At 46.1% G+C, this 26,439-nt stretch overlaps 1 protein-coding gene across 11 annotated transcripts in view; it reads left to right on the top strand.

Moving 5' to 3' along the window:
• BRCA1 (BRCA1 DNA repair associated) overlaps window positions 1-26,439 on the top strand; it is a 510,976-nt gene that overhangs the window by 216,953 nt on the left and 267,584 nt on the right. For all 11 annotated transcript variants that reach the window (XR_015296056.1, XR_015296057.1, XM_086924044.1 and 8 more), the window contains one exon: window positions 8,859-8,944. Coding sequence is in view for 9 of the 11 variants with exons in the window: in XM_086924044.1 (XP_086780170.1) it covers window positions 8,859-8,944 (86 nt within the window). In the remaining 2 variants the exon portion in view is untranslated. The remainder of the gene's footprint in view (window positions 1-8,858; window positions 8,945-26,439) is intronic.

Below are 26,439 nucleotides of genomic sequence, written 5' to 3' on the forward strand. Positions count from 1 at the left end.
ATGATCTTTCCTTCACCAGCGCTCACAATCTGTTCACCTCTCCTCTTTCTCTGCCTCTTACACTTTCCTTACCTGTGGTGTCCCTCAGGGTTCTGCACTATCCCCTTTACTTTTTAATTTGTATCTCCAACCACTTTTAGCTTCCCTCCGAAATTCCCCGGTCACAATTTATAATTACGCAGACGATCTTCAACTAAACTTCCCCATCGACTCACACCCTTCCTCCCGCATTGACTTTCAGTCCACCATGCTGACCATCGCTGAGTGGATGTTTCACAGCCATTTAAAGCTGAATCCTACCAAAACTGAGCTCGTCCTGGTAGGAGGTCCTAACCACCCATGGAATGCCACTTTCTGGCCCACATCGTTGGGGACAGCACCCACTCCTGTGAGCACAGTCAAAAGTCTGGGAGTGACTATTTCCAAAGATCTCTCTATGAGACCGCACATCAACGCGGTCACCTCCGCCTGTTTTTTCCACCTGAGGCGGATCCGCAAGATCAGCAGGTTTCTTACCAAAGAGGCCTTGACCCAAGTGGTCATCGCGTTCATCACCTCCAGGCTCGACTATGCCAACATTCTCTATGCAGGCATCCCTGCATGTCACCTCCACCGACTCCAGCTGGTGCAAAATCAGGCTGCCCGCCTGATTTTCCGCCAGCCTAAACATCAACACGTTACCCCCCTCCTCCGCACTCTCCACTGGCTTCCAGTTTCTAAACGCTGCATTTTCAAACTTGCATGCATTACCTTCAAGGCACTCTTGGACTCAGCCCCCTTGTTCATTTCTTCAGCCTTGTCCCGCCACATTCCCTCTAGAGTTCTTCGTTCAGCATCACTAAACCTGCTCGAAGTCCCCCGTTTCAAAAGGAAAAAACATGGAGGCCTGAGTTTTTCTGTTTTGGCCCCCTCCACCTGGAACTCCCTACCTCCTTCCCTACGGCTTTGCCCAAAGTACGACTGCTTTCGCAGATCTTTAAAAACCGTGCTCTTTCAAGCTGCCTATGACTAAACCCTGGATTACCGTTTCACGTCAATGAGCGCCAAGAAACCGATGGTGATAGTGCGCGTTATAAATAATTTTTAAAGTAAAGTAAAGTAAATGAGTCCTGAAAATTGTAGACGGTGGTTGTGCAGTTTCCTTTTTAGACAGCCTTTTTGCTGTTTCCCCAGTTTTTAGACTTAGATGAATTATACCAGCATCCTCTTCAGGGATGCATGTATGTTGTTTGCCACGGATCTGATCGAGGTAGTGCAAAAGCAGGTGATGAGATGATACACTCAGTGCTTCTAGTCCCCAAAAATGATAGCTTCCTGAAGGAAATTCTAGACCTCATACTTATAAATTCGTTCTTTGAGAAATAAAAGTTAAAAATGACCCTGCTGCGGGTTCTGCTGGCCTTGAACTGCGAGGATTGAATGGTGTCCCTGAATCTGCAGCATGTATCCATTTATGTGTCACTACTTATCATCCCTACTGCAATCCCACAGGATGTCCCACAGGAACTACCTTCACTTTGTAGTGGGAGACGAATGCTTTCAGTCCACCGTCGTTTTGGACTTTCATTAGCCCTTCCGGTCTTTACAGCTTGTCGGTGATTGCAAGCTGTCTAATCATCCTGGGAATTCATGTATTATTGTATCTCTAAAACTGGGTTTGGAAGGTGGGCCCACCTTTACTGAACTCCGATCACCTGCAGAGCACAATGTTGTTCTAGTCTTCCTATGGGGGAGGTTCCATCAGGGTTTCTGAATCTCATCTACAACCTTTCCACACCTCACCGTTTGCGGAGCCATCCTGGGCATGGTAGTTATGAAGGCTTTCACATTTCACCAGCGAGTCCGGAACATTCATCACAATGTTTATTCATCACAATGTTTTGGGTGAGAGCCACTGTTCCGGCTCTGGTGGTTTTGAGACTCCTTGGTCTATTAGCATCATGCATCGTACCGGAATCTCAGGATGAGTGGCACATGTGTGGCCCTTCAATGGAACCTGCATCTTATGTGGGCTTCGTGTTGAGGGTGCTTCAAAGACAGCATCAGTACCTCTGGTGAGCTGATTCAGGACCATCAATTGTAGATGACGGACAACAATCAAATGAGTTCAATCAGATATCACTGGGCTGGTACGGTCACCTGTACGAAGTAGAGATCAGTGGTTGATGGTCTCAGTGAAGAAGATCCGTCACATATATCTACTGGAGCTGCCTGGCATTGGACTGGTTCTCAAGGCTTTCCTTCTGTCCATCAGCAGCTGGTCCATTCAGGTGACAATGGACAACATGACTGGCCTTTAGGCACTGCAGCAAGCATAGTGCTGTAGGGTCTCATGCTCTCTAGTTAGAGGCGCTTAGGTTGTGGCACTTTCCGACACTTCAATGCATATACCGAATGGTCAGTCATCTAGCAGGATCTCTCCGCATCAGAGCAGACAAACAGTGGGCATTATCTTAAGCCGACCACAAGTGTTGTCTAACCCGAAGGTAGCGCAGGTCAACTTTGTCCAGTGGAGCGCACTTTTTCTAAATAAACGTTGTCATTTTCCCCAAAATTAGTAACTATGCAGCAGCTCACACATCAAGCAACAGTAGTAACAGTCTTAAAGAGTTGTTTACACCATGGGCACAATATACTGATACAAGGCATACAGTCTCACATATCTGGGGGATTTTCGCCACTAAAGAGTCCCAGTTGTTCATTCATCTTCCTCAGATTTGCACAATCTCTCTTAGCAGTTACCAGGCTCCCACAAAGCCCTTCGTATATCATTTCGAGTCAAACTCTTCTATGGTATTTAACAATGCAATGAGTGGATTAAGATTATGTGTTTACTGTGTTACCTCAGACAGGATTTTTTCTATCTACTATTAGAATTTCTGGAGCACGCACCAGCCTCACACGGAGTGTACGAAATCTCCTGCTTCTTCCTGACACTTTACACAAGTAGTGGGTGTCTCTCTGCCTAGGCACCTTGGTTTTTCCCTGGTGTAGTAAATGTGATGTAAGCATGTAACTTATATTAATTACCCTGTATCATGCTGAAATCACGATTTCCCTAGGTGTTTGGCAATCTTTTTACTCCAGTGACTCCTAATATAGCTCTCAGTTGTTCTTGAGATTCAGGAATGTTTCTAGGGTAGGTGTAGGTTGGCTAGGGTTATGGGACAGTTCTTGGACAGCTGCGCTCTTTATAAGACCCTGTTAATTATTGTATGGCTTATAGGTGACCTCTTTTTGGGAGGAAGTGGAGAGATTGTGATTTTTGCCTCTAGTCTGTCATCCAAATGAACAAATACGGTGACAAGGCGTGTCTGGGTGCTTGTCGATAGATCTTTTTGATACATTCCAATACAGTGTCCAGCTTTTTACTCTTCATTTTCCACCTTGGGGTTTCTGGGAGATGCATGCCACCTACAGTGGGAGTTCTTTTGTACTCATTTCCATCTCTGCCTCAGATCACGCAGGTCCTGAAGGAAGTGAGGCGGGAATGTGAACAGATGATTCTGGTGGCTCCGGATTGTGGTTGGAGAGTCTTGTACTATGAACTCCTTCCCTGAGCAGCTGTCCTTATCTTTGACTTTCTCTGTCACCCCATTAAAAGGGCACGGAGTTGGATTCCGCCTTCCACAATCTACACCTTGAAGCGTGGAGATTGAGCAGAAACAGCTGAGAGGTTTGATCTGTTGGAAGTAGGAGATTTCATTCCTATATATATTCAGGACATTAGACTAGATGTGTAGGCTTGTATGGAGCAAAGCAGGTTGCTTCCCCTTCAGACAAAGTTGTTGCATGCTCTTTTTTTTATTTTGTCTTTGCCCTGGCAAGCCTCTGCTGTGTGTAATTTAAATATTACTTATGAGCTGTTTCATCCTTTCTTTGCTTGGTTAGCCCTTATTACTCAAATTTCCTCTAATAATGCATTTTTTAAGAATAGCTTTTACATTGGCTCCCTCCTGCTTCCTTTATTTTTGTACTTTACGGTCATTGCATTTAAAAAGAGATTGCTACCCTTATGAGGGGTTAGCGCTTCCATAGTAAGTTGCACACTACATTGGAACCCACATTTAGTGTTCAGTTTATTGTTTTTATTTTTTTTGTCAGTCTTGTGTTCTACAAAGAAACCCTTACATGCATTACCCCAGTCTGTTGGTAGTGGAATCAGAGGTCATAGCTGGCGTGGGTGTGTGAAGTGTTATTTCATGCAAATAATTGGTAGGCTGAATAGAGGGGATATTGGAAGCTCTCAATAGGACATCAACTGTTAATGTAAATGGAGTTTGTGAGATCGATTGGTAGTGTAAATAGACACGTAGAGGAAGCTTGGAAGATGGAAAGATTGCAGGTAGGTGATTTTGGGAATAGGAGTTAAATAAGGGGAGCGAGGGATGTAGATATTCGACGTACATAAATCAATGTTTGTATTATGTGCAAAGATTGTGCAATATAGAGGAGGAAGCTTGTGTGACTTTGTCGTCTACGCAGGTGATTATACAGAGGCAGCTGTGTTATCAGGTAGGACTGATTGAGGTCTTGCATACGATCTTGACAAGATGGCCAGATATTCTTATTGTGGAAAGAGTAGACTTTTTTTCTTGTAGTGTGTCACCTTTTGTTGAAATGGGAATTGATGGTGATTGGGTTGGGAATAGCCACTTCTTACCAGTCTTCCAAGTTTAAGCTGGTTGTTAGTGGCTCTTATTTTTTCTGGGAGGGAATTGCATAATTTGCTAGCTGTGCAGAGAAAATACTGCTGAGAATTATTGTCTTTTTTTAAGGTGGAGCGATTACTCATGGTGCTAGCATGGAACATAAATTGCTAGGCTGGTAGTATGTTTTGATTTTCATCCAGAGGCACTCGGAAACCTTATTATGTATTGGCTTGTGAGTGAGACCTACTAGTTTGAATTAAGATCTTCTTACGACCGGTAACCAGTGGAGAGCCTTCAAGGCAGGGGAGATGTATTGTTAGGAATATTTGGGCTTTTCTATTCTGAGCATTTCCCTGATTGAGTTACATGTGCCTGTCAGTCAAAAGTGAATACGTAGAATTATGAAACCGCTCAATATATGTGAACAATATGAAGCACATTTAGTTTATCTTGTTGTGTTCTGCAATGTGATAATCAAGCTCACGTGAATATATATTCAGTATAAAAATTGACAGCTGAATGCTTCATTTTACATTAGCTTGATAAGGATTTCTAGGAATTTCTAGAATGCTGAGAATTACGTGTCTTGTTTATTGTTATTTTAAAAAGAACACAATCTTGTAAAATAAAAATAATTGAAAGGCATCAGGCCACCTTCTTTTGAATATTTTAAGATGTTTTAACAACAGTGAGAGTATGTTATAAAAATAAACAACAAGGAGGATTCTTGGATTTCTATTAGGTGCGTTCAAGTGTTGAAATGTTTGTTTACCTTTTAGAGGTCTTCATTTCTTCCAACTCAAAATTAATAACATTGATGATGAATTTGAACTATCAAAATAAAAAAATGTTATGCTGCAGCCCCCAGGTTGGGAGCCGCAGTTGGAACCTCTTCTGATTCCATAGGCTAAAGACCAAGAGACTAATTTGCTCACGGTTTTTCCGTCTCTTACCACTGAAATGGTGGAACAATATCTTCTTAATACCAAGTCAGGCCTGGAACTATGCAGATCTGCAGTTTTGCAGATGGTGGCTGGCACTGTTGCATGCCCTCTTGTGTCCTTAATGAATAAAGCTATTTCTTCTATCAACGTGCTGAAGTCACAACCCCCTCCCTCTGAGACGCTTCCTTTCATCTGAACTATTCTGGACACAATGCAGTTTCAGTCTTATCCTCACGATTGGCATGTTCAGGATATTCAGGCTATCCTATCAATGTTTCAACCTCTATCCTGGATTTCATTGAGAAATACTCTGAGGTTGTTGGTCCTCACATCCTCGTGCATCCTGCTTAGGACTCTTGCTTGTTGCCATATGCGGGCTCTGCAGTGGGATCTGAAGTATCAGTGGGCACAGCATCAGGGTAATCTCTGCGACATGGTCCAGATCTCGCTGGGAACTGCAAAAGATCTGCAGTGGTGGCAGACCCCTCTTTCTTCCTCAACAAGAGTTGAATGTTGTAACAGATGCGTCATCTCTGGGATAGAGAGGCCAACTGGGAGAGGTGGATATCAGAGGACTCTGGTCTCCGGTGGAGTTCGCGCTCCATATAAACGTGTTGGGGGTTGTGATTCAGTTGGCACTGAAGACCTTTCTATCTTCAATCGGAGGAAGTTTGGTGCAGATGTTCCACGGATAACACGTCAATGTGGTACTGCAACAAACAGGTTCTGGACCCTTTTGGGAAAATGCTCTGCGTCTCTGGACATAGCTAGAACGTCAGGGCATTTCCTTAGTGGGTCAACACCTGGCATGCTCTCTAAGCACAAAGGGCATTTCCATTCGAAGGTGGCGTAAGGACTTTTTCAGTAGAGGGAAGAGTCTTGGTTAGATCGGTTCGCCACCACCGAGAACGTGCAGTCAGCAGTTTTGCTCAATGGAGTTTCTAAGGCTACTTTCGCTTGGAGAAGCTTTTCGTCTTGAAGTGGAACTCCAGCCTCCTGGATGCCTCGCCGCCAATACCACTCCTGTGCAGGGTTCTCAAGAAGATCAGGAACGACCAGGCCAACGTTAATCTTGTGACTCCAGTTTGGGCACAGAGAGTCTAGTATTCCGAGCTATTGAGCATGACAATCGGTCCTCTGATCAGGTTGCCCTTTGATAGGATCTTCTGTTGCAGCAGTAGGGGAGGGTTCTGCACCCAAACCTGCACACCCTTCACCTTCATGTGTGGACATTGGTCGGCGACAGTTGACAGCTTTCAACCTTCCTCCCAAAGTCTGTGATGGCAGCCAGGCGTCCCTCCACCAAGTTGGTATACGCCTGTTGTTGGGATAAGTTTGTGACATGGTGAGATTCCTACAGCACTACCCTTCCCCCTTTCTGCATCTCTACCCTAGGGTCTTCCATTTACTCTCTTTAGCTCAGTAGGGCCCTGCTATGTGCACAGTTAAAGGTGATCTCTCAGCCAAATGGGACTTTTATGCGGCTGCCAGATCAACCTTTGTTATTTAAGTCACTGGTTGTGTTTAGGTTTCTTAAGGCTTGCACCATGTTTTCCCTCAGGCCGTTCATCATACCCCAGTGGGATCTGAGACTAGTTCTCACCTTCTTGATGTGTGCACCTCTGCACAATTGCCCTCTTATCTTCCTGACCATCAAAACTGTCTATCTAGTGTCCAGAACATCGGCCAGGAGGTTGGGTGGATTACAGGTGCTCTCAGCACACCCTCAATACACTGCCCTGACAAGTTGGTCCTCTAGACACATGCCTCCATACTAAAGAAGATTGTGACTCCCATCCATGTAGGCCAAAACATCACCCTGCCTGCCTTCTTTGTTCCGCCTCATCCCTCTTAAGAACAGGAAAGACTTCACTGTCTGGATCCAAAAAGAGCTTTTTCGTTCTACCTAGCCCGCACAAAAGATTTCCGGGTGGGCGATAAACTCTTTGTGGGGTATATAGGACCTAAGAAGCGGAAGGCTGTGCATAAACGGACCATCTCAATGGATAGTGCTCTGCATCAAGATCTGATACGCATTGGCCAAGAAGCAACCCCCTGAAGATTTGTGTGCTCATTGCGCCAGAGCGAAGGCTGCAACCACGGTGTTAGACCACGGAGTTCCTGTGCTGGCTATCTGTCAGGCAATAACATGGGCATACTTGCCCGTTTGTCAAACACTACTGCCTGACTAGTGGGGTCAGTCCCGGCAGGCATTTTGCCCTTTTTTGTCCTGCAGGACTTCTTGGTTTGAAATTGGCTTTTTAGACCAACCTCTGGGGAACACATTGCTTGGGTATCTATTCGAAGGTCCGGAATCTGCAGTTAGAAGTCTCTATCAGATAAACAAGTTACTTACTTTCAGTAATGCCTTGTCTGATAGTGACTGTCTAGCTGCAGATTCCTTACCGATCCTCCTAGCCTTCACGCTCTGTGAACTGATTGTAGATTAGGTCACCCTTCTCAGGGTCTTAGTTTTTCCACACCAGTGGTCAGTTTTCATTGTGGCCCAAAGCTTCGGGCATGGAAAGTTACGAAATAACTTACATCTGCACACCAGGGTGGAGCCTATATAGGTACTGCACACGTCGTTCAGCTCTGCATCGGTGTTGTCCCTGCCGGAAGTGACAACACCTAATGGCGCCCGGGATACTGCTTAAAATTCTTCTGCATCCTGTCTGCGCCTGGGTATATTCTAAGGTAAGGAATCTGCTGTCAGATAGTTCTTTAAGATAATTCTTACACCCATTGAACTACAGCCAGAAGGCCTTCACCAAGGCTAGGTGTCTTTAGTTCCAAAGGTTGTTCATGTTTTGGCATTATCTACATGTCCTCTGCGTAGCAGGTGAATGTGACGGAGTTGACCGTGTCGGCAAGTGGTGCCAGTTATATGTTAAAGAGGAGAGGACTGAGGGTAGCACGCTGAGGGACACCTACCTTATGCAGCAGAGCTGTATGGTTTTATCCTTCTATTTCTACCTCATATGGCATCCTACTTCTTGCAGCTGTATCATATAAACATACATGTGAATGACGTCATGGCATGTAGTTGACATTTTGAACAAAAATGGTTTTCTTTATGAACAGAAAAGTACCAACACCAGCATAACACATGAATTCCACCTTGTTCCTCACCATATAGTTTCACTGGCTCTTAGTATGTCAAAAGGAGTAAAGTGTGATTGAGAAGTTGAGATGAAAATAGCATAAGAACCTAATTGTATTGTTTTGATTTCAGTATTTTTAATTTGTTTCCCTTTGGTAGCTGAACTTTCTGAACATGAAAGCGAAGCCAGCCACACTGGCGATTCCTCTGGGCTTTCATCTCAAGGCGAGATTCTTACTACACAGGTACGTACTGGGGCTGCAGTTCATACATGTTTTGGGGGGAGATAAGGATGCATTTAGTGATTAATTTGAGCTGCTAGTTGCAGGTGGGGTCCACAGGCACTCATTTTAGGGGGCAGCACCTATTTTTCAGCATCAGACTTTGACCCAGAGAGAGAGAGAGAGAGAGAGAGAGAGAGAGAGAGAAAAAGAGAAGCGGAAAGTCTGAGAAACAGTGACAAAGAAAAGAAACCAACCTGAAAGAGTGGAATAAAGGGACAGGGAGTCTGTTGGTGAATGAAAGAGGCATGAGATCGAATCAAGATTCGGCAGCCTTAGTATATGGCACCCCAACACTCAATAGCACCAGTCGCAGTCTTCTGAGAAGAGGTTTGGGTCCAGCAATTATTCTTTTACAAATTAATAAAGGGATACTTCGCACATGAGTTCTTCACAACCTAAAATTTTGATTTCCGCCAAAGTATACCAAACTTTCAGGTTGTTTTAATTAGTACTTGCCTCCTATTTAGCCAGTAAGTGCAGGTCCGCTCATCATGAAGAAGCTGCAGTGATTTCAAAATGCTGCAGCTGAGCTCCGGTGCTCTTTTAGTGGTTTGTCCATGTGGCACTTTATTTTTAGTCTATCTGCGGAATGTCGGGAGAGTGCATTTCAGATCCGCGTGCATAGTCAATAGAGCTGTTCAAACTTGAAATCTTACATTTTTAGGAAGGATGGAGTTGTAGTAGCTGGCTAGGTAGCTTTAGAACAGGGGTCTCCAACCTTTTCTGTACTGAGAGCTACTTATGTTCAATGAAACTCATTGAAACCACTAATATTATTAGTGATGTATAATTTCAGTTTTCTTATATGTATAATAATTCAACCAAGCAGAAGCTTGCTAATTTAATAAGCTGGGCTACACACATGTAAGCTACTCTGAGGTAGCGGAAGAGCTACAGTAGTAGTAGTACTGAGTATATTTTAAAAAGCTGGGATGGTGGTCGATCTTCCTCAAGACTTTGCACAACATACATTATATGTACTATGACCATATAGAATTAACAAACGCTCTCAAAACCAGCCTAATTTAACTAAGACCAAATGTGTTTTACCTGCTTTTTGAGCTATGTTGATGACCAGCACTCCTCTTGATGATCCTGATGCTTCTATATCTGTTAGTCCGCTTTCCCCCTTTCATCCTTTAATCTATCAGGTCCTCTTCCTCCTTCTCGGCCTCCCGATTCTGGTCGTCTGATCCTCCTGGTTGGCCTGGTGAGCCTAGACCACCTGTGGGCACTTCTCCTCCAATTCTTCCTCCTCCTACTCCTCTTCTTTATCCTAGTCTTCCTCTGGTCCATCTCCTGCTCATCACCTGGTCCTGACTTTCAAGGTATTCCTGTTCCTAGTCCTTTTCCTCTTTGTCTTGGTCCTCTTTCAACCTCTCATGGTAGTCCAGGCCTCCTACTCCTGGTCTTTCTCATGCTCCTTCTAGTCCTCCTCCTTATCACCTGTTCCTGGCATCTGTGATAGTTCCCTTCGTGGTCCCCTTCCTCGTTAGTCCTCTTGATCTTTTTTATCCTGGTCATCTTACTCCTTCTCATGGTGGTCCTGGTCGGTCCTTCTACTCCTGGTCTTTCTCCTGATCGTCCTCCTCCAGGTCACCTGTTCCTGTCCTCCATGCTAGTCCTGATTCTGATCCCCTGATCCTACTCCTTATCTGCACGGTCCCCCTCCACCCGGTTTTTCTATTTGTCCTCCTAACTTTCCTCCTTTGCCTTGTTTTCTGCTAAACACTCATTGTCCTTTCCTCCTCTTACCTCGCAACCTTCATCCCACCCCACCACAGCCACACTGAAGTCAGACCAGTATAACCTCCAAACATTAATAGGTTGGGCCCCATCTTGGAGAATACCTCCAGTGGCATGTTGGACTGTAGTCTGGCACCAGTGTTGTGTAAAAGTTGGGTGGGGTGCAGAAGCTGCAGTACTGATGGTGTGCTGCTAGACGCAGTTCTAGGTGCACATCTTCATCTGCAGAGATGCTAATTGTGATGGAGGGGGCCCTGGGTGGTAAAAAGGGGACTCCCACATGGTGCAGCCTAGCCCAGGTCCCCACAGGACAATGAAGACGCACACAAACTTGGCTCAGTGGTATGGGCAAAAAACCTTGTGTGGTCTACCCCCTTTATTATTTAGCCTCCGGTCACGCCTGGCCAGAGGGTGTGACAAGGTGTGTTTCTGGGGCAGGTGTGTGCTCAGACTGGTCCGGGTCAAACTCTAAATCTCTTCCAACTCTGCGATAAACCTGGCACGCAAAGTCCTTGAGCTGTTGGCACAGCCGGGGTTAAGTCTTCGATTGTATTGCTGTTTGTAAGAGCGACTGCTTGTGCACTCAGTGATTGAGCAGGCAGCTGGACTCACACTGGCACCGTCTCGCATGTTAGGCTGCTGTGGGGTTTCGCTAGAGACACAGCATCTTCAGGTCCTTCGATCCAAGGAGTGTTTTTCCACATGGATTTGTCAAGTTCCCATTCAGTGTCTTGTTGTTCTGAGACATTTACCCTCTGAATGCATGAGACATTCCTGACAACTGTTTCATTGCCTTTGTGTGCTGTGACCATCATGCCATCCACTTGGGTTATTGTCCATACCCTGGGTTGAAAGGGTGACTGAAATTTCCATCTGGACCTCTGTCTCTGAGTAGAACTTTGTCATTGGGTGAGATCAGCCGGGTTTTTGCCCGCTGCTTCAGGCTGGCACATTCTTTTTTTGCATGCGCCTGGCTTGGATTCTGGTCGGGTGATGGGGCCCTATCCCGGTGGGCCCTCATGCTGTCGCATTGTGGCCCTCGAAGTATGAGGCACCCTGGTGAAAACTGTAGTGCAATGTGGCATTCCACGATAGTCTAGTTGAAAGTGTTGTAGGCTAGCTTCTGAATCGGCGTTCTCCATGGCGGCTATGCTAAGGACTTGGGACTTGGGACTCAGGCTCCCCATTGGCTTGGGGCTATTGTGGTGTGATGCAACGATGCCGAATGCCCAGGTGTTCAAGTAGCTCGTTGAAGCCGGTCCTTGAAACGGCGGTCCATTATCGGTCTTGATTTCCTTGGGGAGGCCGAATAATGTGAAAGATCTCTCCAAGACAGGCTCCACTTTGGTGAACGCTGTTGAGTCAACGCCCTCTACAATGGGGTACTTCGAGGGGCTGTTGAGTCAACGCCCTCTACAATGGGGTACTTCGAGGGGCTGTCTATTAAGACAATGGTTGACAATCCAGCAGGGAAACTGCCAAAGTTCAGACTGATTTTGGACCATGGGCTCATGCACGAGTCTTCGGTAAGAATTGGTCCTGGTGCCTCTTGGGAGCTGGTGAGTTGGCACAAGGGGCACAGGCGCACCATTTCTTCGACTGCCTCTTCGATGTATGGGAACCCTACCTTCTCCCACAGCCGGGATTTCATCTTGACTGTCCCTTGGTGTCCAGTGTGGGCAGGGTGTTGACTCTGTGCTGCAGGCATGTGGGCATCTCTCATCTTTGACCCTCGCAGGTCGCACTCAACTCGTCACGCACCCTCCACATGTTTGTGAGGCTGTTTTTGGCGGGGCCAAGCCAGCTGTTGGCGTTGCGGAGGAAGTTCTGCTAGGATCCTCTCTAGAATGCTTCTGCGCCCAGGACAGCGTCCTCCTTGGTGGCCTCCTCGATCTCTCTAAGGGTTGAATGCTTCGGTCAGGCCCCTCGAGATCTCATGCACATGTAGTCTTCCACTGTATCTTCCTTATCGTCGGTCTCCACTATTGGTTGAGACTGGTATCTTGAGAGGAATTTGGCGGTATCCTTGGACTCCTGGTGATAGATTACCTCCATTTGGTAGTTTTGCAGCCTGATGGCAGAGTGCTCAATACATGGTGGTGGATGTGGCGCTGTTCCCTATGAAGAGAAGTGTGGTTGGTAGTCAGTAACCACGCGAAATGGTCTCCCACAGAGGTAGAGGTGGAAATGTCCACAAGCTCACTTGATAGCAAGCACCTCCCTTTTGATTTGATGTTGACTTTGGTTGGCATCATTGCCTTGCTGGCAAACCCCAGGGGTGCCCACCTTCCTGGCTCTACTTCTTGGGTGAGCAACGCCCTGAGACCTATAGGTCTGGCGTCCATGACTAGCTCTGTGCGCTTCTTTGAATTAAAGTGTGCCATTTTCGTTTTGCTCTGCTATAAAGGGGGTTTGCCCTATTACTCCACCAGCATCTGGGCAAAGAGACACTGGAAAAACAACGATAATGCGGCGGAATGGATAGGAAGAGAATTTATTTCTAAAGTGAAAATTAAATTAATCCCTCACTGTGAGGGATTCATTTAATTTTTCCTCTAGAAATAATTTCTCTTCCTATCCATTCCGCCGCATTATCGTTGTTTTTCCAGTGTTGTTTTGCTCAGCAGTTCAGTCTCTATCTTTCGGAAGGCTTCTTCTTCCCGTTTCCCCCACGTCCATTGAGCGACGATCTTGATAAGGGCCCTGAGCGGCTCGGTGATGATTGCAAGGTTTGGAATAAGCCTGCAGCAATCATTGGCCATGCCCAGGAAGCTGCGTGTTTCAGAGATGGTGGTCGGGCCGGGGCTTGCTTGATGGTCTGTGACTTGCAGGGTCGACCTGCATCCTGTTCTGTCCAAACACTTACCCAAAGAACTTGATGGATGTCTGGAAGAAGGGGCATTTTTCCTTGTGGAGAGTGACGCCATGCTCCCACAGGCGCTTCAGGGTAGCTTGCAGGTGTCTGGTAGTCTTCAGCAGTCTCAGAGTGGTTCATGATGTCATTGCTTACGTTTATGACGCCTTGGAGCCCTGACAGCATCTAATGAATTGCGTCCTGGAATACTTCAGTGGCAGACGAGATTCCGTAGTTTAATTTCTTGTACTGGCGAAGTCCCATGTGTGTGGAGAAAGTCATGATGCATCTGCTCTTCTCCGCTAGCAGTAGCTGGTGGCTGGAGTTCTGGGCTTGCTGGCCTCGTCTTTTGTGTACACCGCGTCGGCCCTCCCTACCTTCACCAGTGTAGGCATTTCAGGGGGTTGGGTGATTGCAGTGTCCATATCGGTGGCCCTGGCTGCTGCCAGGTTATAGGATCTGCCCATGATTAATTGGTCGTTGAGCGCAGTGTTGGGTTGATGCAGTATGGGGCTCTTGAGTTTTTGGTCCTTGCACCCTTGAATAATTTGCGTCCGCAGTTCTTTTGTTTGGCCATCGCACTGAATGACGTGCTATCATATGAGTTTGATATAAAGCTTTACTTTGTTTGATGTGTATACTCTATCAATGTTCCAAATACAGCATGTTACCCTCAATGCATCATAACATTTGCAGCAATACTGCTTTGAGTTTTATGGAATCTTCAAGGTATTTTATATAGCATTGCTTCTATAAATTGTTTGTTTTAATTAATGTACATATGGATTTTAATTAATCAGTCAATAAAGATCTTATTCTTATTGGTCATCCGCTGTGGCAGATACTAGCTAGTTAGCGTTGCCTCGCTTAAAACGTGTCTACTAATTCGCCTTCACGCTGATGCACTTAGCGGAGGTTGAATCATTCGAAATCGCGATGCAATTGAAGATCAAAGTGTGCGTTGGGCGCTCTCACCTCGGTGTTAGCAAAGTGTTCGAACAGTTTGAACATGTCTTCACCTGCATAGGTAGTATAAGGTAGTGTTTGACTGTTTCGTGGGTGGCGATGTATGTTTCGCGTGAAATCTGATGCCATTTGTTGTCTGGAGGTGCATGTTGCAGCATCTCTACGTGATTGTCACCATATTTGTGCCTGTGATCTCCAGCCTTTTAACTGGCATTTTCCAACAAGGGGAGGCAGCCTCTGGGTCGCTGTGGTCACTGAATAGTTAGAGCACCCCACCTAAAGAGTGTTGTGGAGGATAGGGTTTGGGTGACTGTCCTTGTGGGGCATCACATTGGCTTCGTCAGCTGTAACTGGCATGCATTCCGTGTCACTGTCGGTGGGGAGCAGGTGGACTATGGAGGTGCCGGGTTTGTGACGGGACCTGTGCCCTTGTGCGCCATCTGTCATGTCTTTTCCTTTGGCTGGCTGATCATATGCAGTCTCTATGCTGAGGCCTGCCATGTAATCACTTGCACCGGGCGGCCCCACGTGCTTCTATTCGCGTCCACTTCATTCTATTATGTCTGATGTCCGGATTGTTATTCCCAGTATAGTTAGTCAAAGGTAGGTGTATATAAAATGTGTGTAGTTTGCATAATTGCAAGAAATGCAGAAGTGGCATTTGGCGATATATATTTAGTGTGAAGGACTCATCTCAGAAAAAAAACGTAAAAAGTACAAGGGCTGCAAACAGCAGCCACTCGCGTTCTGGTCATCTGCGTTGTTCCTGTGTGCTGATGCAAATTGTTTTCCAGTGATGGCTGGTAATTATGCGACATGGCCTACTTTTGGCAACGTCATAGAACAAGTGTAATACGAAAATATAAAAAATGATGTGCTATTCCGCTGGCGTACCATAAATGTCGCCTGGGCTTTGCAAAAGATCTTCAACTGGAATCCCCTTTAAACCCTATTTATTTTTTGATCGTCCTTGGTAAAAACTCTTCCTATATATGTATTTGCGGTAGTTTAGTAGAACGTAGTATATAGTATACAATCAATTGGTCTTCATTCCTCACAATACATTTTACTTTTCTACACAATGAGCTATAATGGCCACATGGGGGCGGTAGCGCATTAGTTGTAAAGTAAGCAAATATTTCATTAAGGTCAGCACTTCAAAGACATTTGATTCTTTGACGCGCGCTCACTCGTCTGCGCAGAAAGCTCTGGCGATAGATTAGTATCGTGGTGTGGAACATGAGTTTTACCCACTGTTAGGGCAATATGTGGTTCTGTTAATTAAATGCCATTAGGGCTCCTGGTTAAAGAGCATAGTAAATGTAATACCGATTTCACTTTTAAATAGCGTGGATCGCGTGGCAGGAGTTTGTATATAGACTCTACTCTGGAGTGCTTTGGTCATGCGGTGTGATCGGTTGGGCTGTGTCTGCATTGGGCCTTTGCCCCATGTAGGCAGTATTGAAGAGTGTCTTAAACAGACATCTGTAGAGCAAAGACACTAGTGATTTCTGTTGAAGTCACGGTCACGGGAACAAAAACAGGTAGGGGAGACCCTCTAAGCGTCTCTGATTTGCCGGGTCGGACCCAGTATATTTCAGTAAACTTAGCATCTCACAGTTTTCAGAGAGGGTCGAGTGAATTTAGATAAGTTTTAATTAATTTCAAGATTAGTTGCCAGCGCTTAGCAGAAAATGATGCAATGAATACCGTGTGTGTGTACATGATGCATTTCATTTAGCCCCGGCAAAAATGTCAATTACACTTGCCTGATTTCCGGCTTCTTGCGTTACGCTTTTTATGCAGAATGCCAGAGATTACACCAAATCGCGTAATTGAGATTTTGTTTAGGGGGAGCACATGAACAATTTGATAACAAACATATTTGCAGCTTTGACTTATTTTTTTCCTTTTTAGGACTAAATGAGTCATGTCCAAAATGGAAGCAATGTTGCCTTTGCACCAAATAAGTGCAAAATGCCAGATGGGCACTTCTTCCCTTAATTTTTGGGTAATTTTGCGTGATTTACGTATAGAAAATTGTTTTAAAAAAAAACCTAGGTCTAATTTAGTTCCCATTAGTGCATCTGGGCTTTTTACGTTGGGGATGGCTGTCAATAACGTCGTTCTGTTCCCCTCAGTGTATGCAAAATAGTAGTCATATTATGCAATTGGGGAATGCCTCAGTTTTGCGTTCTTATCTGGTCACCCCACCGACTGGTCATATATATGCGTTGTATGCTTCAGTTGCATATGATAGCGAAAAAAGTATTGGGGGGGGCAGGGGTGGCTGCCTTAACAATGAATTTCCTAGGCCAACCCATTTGAGTGCTCACACGGAAACATATATGGGTCCGTCGTTTACTATATCACAGCTTTACGACCAATAGTGGCCTCAAGGCCCAGGTCCCACAAAACACCCACCCACCACACACCTTCCCATGCCCACGATTCTCACAAATCCCCTCAGGCCCCCCCACACTGAGCAACAGAAGCTCCGTCCCCAGTAATCTCAGAAAAGTCCCCCTCTCCCTAGAACACTCGTCCACTCTCCTCACCCCCAGACTAAAGTGTATCCTGCTCAACTGCAGATCGGCCCGAGACACTCCTCCGGCATCGCAGATCTCATCTTATCAATGGACCTCGATCTAGCCATTCTGACTGAAACCTGGCTAACTGAAGCCTCCACACCTATAATGGACATACTAGTCCCCCCCCAACTATCACATTATTAGACTCGACAGAATTGGCAAGACGGGCGGGGGAATCGCATGCATCTATAGGAGCAACCTCGATGTCACTAAAGGTCCCTCCCCCTCCCTCACCTCCTGCGAACTCATCTGCCTCGATATTGCGTACGAGGGCAAACCTGTATGCTCCCTTCATGTCATCTACCACCCACCCGGGGACAACCTCACCTTCTCCCAACAACTCATGGACACGATAACCACCAACGCCGGTCGTCAGATCACTCAAATCTACTTGGGAGACTTCAACCTCCACTGGAACGACCAGAAAGACGCTGTGGTGAATAGCCTTAAAACTTTCCTCAACGCGCTTGACCTCACCCAAATCTGCAACCGTCCGACACATGAAAAAGGCTCTAACCTTGACCTTATCATCGCCAAAGAAGACTCTACCCAGCTGGAGGCAATCAAACCCTGTGACTGGTCAGACCACCACATTATCACCTTCTTCATCAACGAAAAGGTCAAACTTAACCCGGCTCAACCTGCCAAAACCAAGATCTGGAAGAGGGACATGAAGAATCTTAACCCTAACTCCTTGCCTGCCCACACAGGCAGTTTCCTACTTCCCCCGACGAGCGTCTCTGATGTTCATTCTCTGACCGACTTCTACCTAGACACTATGACTGCAATAATCAATGAAGCCGCCCCCCTGCAACTGAAGAGAGTCTCCACCAAGAACTCGAACCCATGGTATGATGGTAGACTCAATGAAGACAGACATGCTATGCGCATGGCAGAGCGCACGTGGAGATCTGACCCCTCAGCACTGCACCTTAGAACGCTTAAGAATAAGAGAAACGCCTACTTCAGAAAAATCAAACGCTCGAAATCAGTCTTCTTTAGCCAACAGTTGGATCAAGCAAAAAACCGACCAAGAAAACTGTTCGAGTTAGTCAAAACCCAAACCAAGACGCAACCTCTACAACCTAACAGATCAACAAATGATATTCCAAGTTGTGAAGACTTTTCTGCCTTCTTCAAGCAAAAGACCGACAATATAAGAAGTGATCTCCTCAAGGATGTAAGTCGATACTCCTGTTCCATATGCATAACTAACACTCAACCTAAAAACAACGCTTCATGGACGTCCTTCGACACCTATTCTGAAGAATCAATTCACAAGCTGCTCGGCACCTTGAAGCCCGCCAATCACCTCACAGACCCCCTACCTGCCAATGCTGTTAAAGTCCTCAACCCCCTGCTCCTCCCACTCTGGACTAAAATCATCAACTGTTCCCTTCAACAAGGACTCATCCCAGACTCCCTCAAGATAGGGCAAGTCACGCCTATACTCAAGAAACCCACAGCTGACCCGGCCGACCTAAACAATTACCGACCTATCACCAATATCCCCACTCTGGCCAAATTGCTAGAAAAATGCGTACAACTCCAACTGACAAAACACATTGATCAGTTTGACCTCCTCAATCCTCAACCCTCACCAATCAGGATTCAGAGCAAAACATAGCACGGAAACGGCTATGACACACATAATTGATGACGCCCTCCAAATCCTTGACGACAATGAGTCCTGCCTCCTCATCCTTCTTGATCTCTCCTCAGAATTTGATACGGTCAAACACGAGAATCTACTGGAGCTGTTAAATACCAGAATGGGCATATCCGGGACTGTTCTCAAATGGTTCACGTCCTTTCTACACAACCGGTCTCAGAAGTTCAAGATCAACAACGCATTGTCCGCACCTGTGCCCGTAACACTAGGCGTCCCTCAAGGTTCCTCCCTATCCCCCACATTGTTCAACCTCGTCATGGAACCACTCACTACCTTGCTTCAAGCATCAAATGTACACTTCCATATGTATGCTGATGACACTCAACTCTACCTCAAGCTATAATCCCCTGAAGACATCAAGCTTTTGAATGCCACACTAAAACACCCAAGCATGGCTGGCCGATAATCACCTCAAACTAAATGCTCTGAAAACTGAGTTCCTTCTGATCTCACCTCTGCGAAAAAGGACATCACCCAAACCTGGCTCAATCAGCTAACCGCACTCAATGTCCAGCCGACCATCGTGGACTCTGCGAAATCTCTTGGCATCACACTTGACTCCAATCTCGACATGCAGCAGCATATTAGCAAAGCAACTAAGGGTGCCAACTTCCAAATCAACACGTTGAGAAAACTCAAACCCTTCCTACCACCCAAGGACTTCCAAACTGTTGTACAAGCCCTAGTGATTCCTCGCATAGACTACGGAATTGTGGCTCTCAGCGGCTCCCCCTAACAACAACGGCACCACTAAGAGCCTCTCTGAACGCGGCTGCGAAACTCATCACTGGCTCAAGTAAACACTCGCATATATCCCCTGACTTAAAAGCCCTGAACTGGCTGCCTTTTGAAGCCAGAGTTCAGCTGAAAATTGCCTGTATGACACACTCGGCCGTACACCACAAATCACCCAACTACCTCACTCACAAGCTGACTATATCAGGAGGCTCAAGATCCAACAGAAGCACAAAAAATCTCCTCCTGAAACCCCGTAGATTCCGGAAGGAAAAAACATACAAACGCTCCTTCTCAGGAATGGCACCTAGGATCTGGAATGCACTCCCGCCAGAAACTAGGCTTATCCCCTCCACTGTACTCTTCAAGAAAGAGGTAAAAGCCGTCCTTATGGCTAAGTTCACCTGAACCCTACTGTTACTGGAACAATGACATTACACGGCTCCTACATTATCGGCTACGTGAATGTTTATCTGTGTTAGACTCGTTTTTAGGGCTCGGGCCTCCGCGTCACCACGAAGTGGTGGGCGGAGTTTCCGAGCTCTTTTGTATTTAGAAAAAAAAAATGCAGAAAGGGCTCCGGCTGGCACATTCCTTATATTTTTATGGCATCTGCCTAGTGATTCGTCTTCGCTGTGGTGTGTATTTAGTAGCGTTGACGTGATAGGCTGTAAGTAATTTACGCGTGCCCGATGTGGCATATTCTGTGCGCGAACGAGCACGGCAGAGTGATTAATCTTAATTAGGAGCTGTCAGAGTGCCCATGTAATGCAATCCAGATGGTTAAGAGAGGTGTCCTGCTTGAACTTTTCACACATCACGAGCGCTGACTCCTTCTCAGTTCTTATCTCTCGCTGTGTGATTCACTGCCGTGTGAAGTGGAGGGGGCAGCCGGGCAGAGCGTGTGCCTAAGGCTCGGAGATTTCTGGACTCGATGTCTGGCGCAGGGATGCTTATCTATGCCCCTGCGGAATGTGCTCGAAGCAGGAAACCATCACCATCAACGCATCAGCCTCCCACCTCAATAACACACACAAAATATTCTAGAAATTGTATAGCCAGTAACTAACTTTTTAGGACTGCCATTACCCAAGACCTACTGATTTGAACAAACATTTTATGTTTAATACACTTACTAACAGGAGTTTTTAAAGAGCCCTCTTCATGCATTATCCCGTTATTGTGTCATTCACGTTTCTTCCCGCTCACTACATATGACTTTGCAGAAATTGACCCACTAAAGCCGATGATAATGCATATCTACAGGCTAGCGATGACAGCGCATATCTACAGGATAGCAATGACAGTGCATATCTATAGGCTAGTGAAGCCAATGCATATCTACAGGCTAGTGAAGCCATAGCAATGACAGTGCATATCTACAGGCTAGCGATGACAGTGCATATCTACAGGCTAGCGATGATGGTGCATATCTACAGACTAGTGAAGCCAATGCATATCTACAGGCTAGTGAAGCCAATGCATATCTACAGGCTAGCGATGACAGTGCATATCTACAGGCTAGCGATGACAGTGCATATCTACAGGCTAGCGATGATAATGCATATCTACAGGCTAGCGACGACAGCGCATATCTACAGGATAGCAATGACAGCGCATATCTACAGGCTAGCGATGACCGAGCATATCTACAGGCTAGCGATGACAGTGCATATCTACAGGCTAGTGAAGCCAATGCATATCTACAGGCTAGCGATGACAGTGCATATCTACAGGCTAGTGATGACGGAGCATATCTACAGGCTAGTGATGACGGAGCATATCTACAGGCTAGTGATGACGGAGCATATCTACAGGCTAGCGATGACAGTGCATATCCACAGGCTAGCGATGACAGTGCATATCTACAGGCTTGCGATGACAATGCATATCTACAGGCTAGCGATGACAGTGCATATCTACAGGCTAGTGAAGCCAATGCATATCTACAGGCTAGCGATGACAGTGCATGTCTACAGGCTAGCGATGACAGTGCATATCTACAGGCTAGCAATGATAATGCATATCTACAGGCTAGCGATGACAGCGCATATCTACAGGATAGCAATGACAGCGCATATCTACAGGCTAGCGATGAAAGAGCATATCTATAGGCTAGCGAAGGCTAGCGATGACAGAGCATATCTATAGGCTAGCGATGACAGAGCATATCTACAGGCTAGCGATGACAGTGCATATCTACAGGCTAGTGAAGCCAATGCATATCTACAGGCTAGCGATGACAGTGCATATCTACAGGCTAGCGATGACAGAGCATATCTACAGGCTAGCGATGACAGAGTATATCTACAGGCTAGCAATGACAGTGCATATCTACAGGCTAGCGGTGACAGTGCATATCTACAGGCTTGTGAAGCCAATGCATATCTAAAGACTAGCGATGACCGCGATGACAGTGCATATCTACAGGCTAGTGAAGCCAATGCATATCTACAGGCTAGCGATGACAGCGCATATCTACAGGCTAGCGATGATAATGCATATCTACAGGCTAGCGATGACAGCGCATATCTACAGGCTAGCAATGACAGCGCATATCTACAGGCTAGTGAAGCCAATGCATATCTACAGGCTTGCGATGACAGTGCATATCTACAGGCTAGCGATGACAGTGCATATCTACAGGCTAGCGATGACAGCATATCTACAGGCTAGCGATGACAGCATATCTACAGGCTAGCGATGACAGTGCATATCTACAGGCTAGCGATGACAGTGCATATCTACAGGCTAGCGATGATAATGCATATCTACAGGCTAGCGATGACAGCGCATATCTACAGGATAGCAATGACAGCGCATATCTACAGGCTAGCGATGACAGAGCATATCTACAGGCTAGCGATGACAGTGCATATCTACAGGCTAGTGAAGCCAATGCATATCTACAGGCTAGCAATGACAGTGCATATCTACAGGCTAGCGATGACAGAGCATATCTACAGGCTAGCGATGACGGTGCATATCTACAGGTTAGTGAAGCCAATGCATATCTACAGGCTAGCGATGACAGTGCATATCTACAGGCTAGCGACGACAGCGCATATCTACAGGATAGCAATGACAGCGCATATCTACAGGCTAGCGATGACCGAGCATATCTACAGGCTAGCGATGACAGTGCATATCTACAGGCTAGTGAAGCCAATGCATATCTACAGGCTAGTGAAGCCAATGCATATCTACAGGCTAGTGAAGCCATAGCAATGACAGTGCATATCTACAGGCTAGCGATGACAGTGCATATCTACAGGCTAGCGATGACGGTGCATATCTACAGGCTAGTGAAGCCAATGCATATCTACAGGCTAGTGAAGCCAATGCATATCTACAGGCTAGCGATGACAGTGCATATCTACAGGCTAGCGACGACAGCGCATATCTACAGGATAGCAATGACAGCGCATATCTACAGGCTAGCGATGACAGAGCATATCTACAGGCTAGCGATGACAGTGCATATCTACAGGCTAGTGAAGCCAATGCATATCTACAGGCTTGCGATGACAGTGCATATCTCCAGGCTAGCGATGACAGTGCATATCTACAGGCTAGCGATGACAGAGCATATCTACAGGCTAGCGATGACCGAGCATATCTACAGGCTAGCGATGACAGTGCATATCTACAGGCTAGTGAAGCCAATGCATATCTACAGGCTAGTGAAGCCAATGCATATCTACAGGCTAGTGAAGCCATAGCAATGACAGTGCATATCTACAGGCTAGCGATGACAGTGCATATCTACAGGCTAGCGATGACGGTGCATATCTACAGGCTAGTGAAGCCAATGCATATCTACAGGCTAGTGAAGCCAATGCATATCTACAGGCTAGCGATGACAGTGCATATCTACAGGCTAGCGATGATAATGCATATCTACAGGCTAGCGACAACAGCGCATATCTACAGGCTAGCGACAACAGCGCATATCTACAGGATAGCAATGACAGCGCATATCTACAGGCTAGCGATGACAGAGCATATCTACAGTCTAGCGATGACAGTGCATATCTACAGGCTAGTGATGACAGTGCATATCTACAGGCTAGTGATGACAGTGCATATCTACAGGCTAGTGAAGCCAATGTATATCTACAGGCTAGCGATGACAGTGCATATCTACAGGCTAGTGAAGCCAATGCATATCTACAGGCTTGCGATGACAGTGCATATCTACAGGCTAGCGATGACCGAGCATATCTACAGGCTAGCGATGACAGTGCATATCTACAGGCTTGTGAAGCCAATGCATATCTACAGGCTAGCGATGACAGAGCATATCTACAGGCTAGCGATGACAGTGCATATCTACAGGCTAGCGATGACAGTGCATATCTATAGGCTAGCGATGACAGTGCATATCTACAGGCTAGCGATGATAATGCATATCTACAGGCTAGCGATGACAGCGCATATCTACAGGATAGCAATGACAGCGCATATCTACAGGCTAGTGAAGCCAATGCATATCTACAGGCTAGCGATGACAGCGCATATCTACAGGCTAGCGATGACAGTGCATATCTACAGGCTAGCGATGATAATGCATATCTACAGGCTAGCAACGACAGCGCATATCTACAGGATAGCAATGGCAGCGCATATCTACAGGCTAGTGATGACAGCGCATATCTACAGGCTAGTGAAGCCAATGCATATCTACAGGCTAGCGATGACAGCGCATATCTACAGGCTAGCGATGACAGTGCATATCTACAGGCTAGCGATGATAATGCATATCTGCAGGCTAGCAACGACAGCGCATATCTACAGGATAGCAATGACAGCGCATATCTACAGGCTAGCGATGACAGAGCATATCTACAGGCTAGCGATGACAGTGCATATCTACAGGCTAGTGAAGCCAATGCATATCTACAGGCTAGCGATGACAGTGCATATCTACAGGCTAGCGATGACAGTGCATATCTACAGGATAGCAATGACAGCGCATATCTACAGGCTAGTGAAGCCAATGCATATCTACAGGCTAGCGATGACACTGCATATCTACAGGCTAGCGAAGCCAATGCATATCTACAGGCTAGCGATGACAGTGCATATCTACAGGCTAGCGATGACAGTGCATATCTACAGGCTAGTGAATCCAATGCATATCTACAGGCTAGTGAAGCCAATGCATATCTACAGGCTTGCGATGACAGTGCATATCTACAGGATAGCAATGACAGCGCATATCTACAGGCTAGTGAAGCCAATGCATATCTACAGGCTAGCGATGACAGCGCATATCTACAGGCTAGTGAAGCCAATGCATATATACAGGCGAGCGACGACAGCGCATATCTACAGGTTAGCGATGACAGTGCATATCTACAGGCTAGCGATGACGGTGCATATCTACAGGCTAGTGAAGCCAATGCATATCTACAGGCTAGCGATGACAGTGCATATCTACAGGCTAGCAATGACAGAGCATATCTACAGGCTAGCGATGACAGAGCATATCTACAGGCTAGCGATGACAGAGCATATCTACAGGCTAGCATATCTACAGGCTAGCGATGACAGTGCATATCTACAGGCTAGCAATGACAGAGCATATCTACAGGCTAGCGATGACAGAGCATATCTACAGGCTAGCGATGACAGAGCATATCTACAGGCTAGCGATGACAGAGCATATCTACAGGCTAGTGAAGCCAATGCATATCTACAGGCTAGCGATGACAGTGCATATCTACAGGCTAGCGATGACAGTGCATACACTCACAAGGAGACCACAGCCAGCTGAGGTGCAATCTTCTCCCACTCACAAGAACAACATCACAGGCAGCAGCAGTGCAAGCTTCTTATACTCACAAGGAGACCACAGGCAGCAGAGGTGCAAGCTTCTCACACTCACAAGAAGGACATCACAGGCAAGTGGTGCAATATTCGCACACTCACAAGGAGATCACTGGCAGTACACACCACATGAACACACTCCATTACACATAGCAACAATACATTGGCATTTACAATGCCATTAGCTCAAACTCAAATCCGAGCCCGATTGCATTTCTAATGCTTGTTTTGATTGCTACTGGATCAAAATCATTACACGGATGTTATATTGGTGGTTTCCAGATTGCTTATTAGGGTTTATACTATGATTTGATTGCTCTACTAACTTGCAATTCACTTACTACTGACTACTATACTGTTTTCAATAGTGTGTTTACTCACCCTCTGGGGTGCTATAATCTTATTCGATTCGTCATTGCACGGCTTCTATATTATTGTTTCCTGATTGTTATTAGTATGTATACTCTTTTGTGATTGCTACCTTACCTTGCAACTCATTCACTACCGAATATTGCACTGTTTCAAGAGTTTGTCAACCCTACTTCCTGTTTCTGTAAAGCGCTCTGATATATGCAAAGATCTTGTCCGCGCTATATAAAACCTTAAAAATAAATAAATAAATAACGTGCTGACAATCTAGTGCAGTCGTATTACACGTAACCAGTGACTCTAGCGTTGCCGACTGCCTCGTGTGTAACTGTGCCCACAATGAAGGAAGCCATAATGTTGAAGTCCTGTGCTACAGCCGCATATGTACACTTTGCATGACTGTTTTATTCTCGCTAAACCTATAAACCCTTGTACTTGTGTCGTTTCTATCATTTATCTCTCCTTCCTTTCTCTGTGCTAGTTCTGTAATCTCTTTGCTCTGGCTTCCCGCGCGTATCTCCAAGCTTTCCCAGGCTCCTCCCAGCGGCCTGCTCTTTTGGGCTGTGAGCGGACCAGCTGCTTGACCACCTGCCCGCATACTGGCGACCCAAGTCCCCTTCCTGACTCGATGTTGTGAGCCTTGCCGGAAGTGTGAGGGCCGCTGGTAAATTGTGACAGTGTTTGCTTCACG

The sequence above is a fragment of the Lissotriton vulgaris genome, chromosome 5 (assembly GCF_964263255.1).
Source record: "Lissotriton vulgaris chromosome 5, aLisVul1.2, whole genome shotgun sequence".
Taxonomy (NCBI): domain Eukaryota; kingdom Metazoa; phylum Chordata; class Amphibia; order Caudata; family Salamandridae; genus Lissotriton; species Lissotriton vulgaris.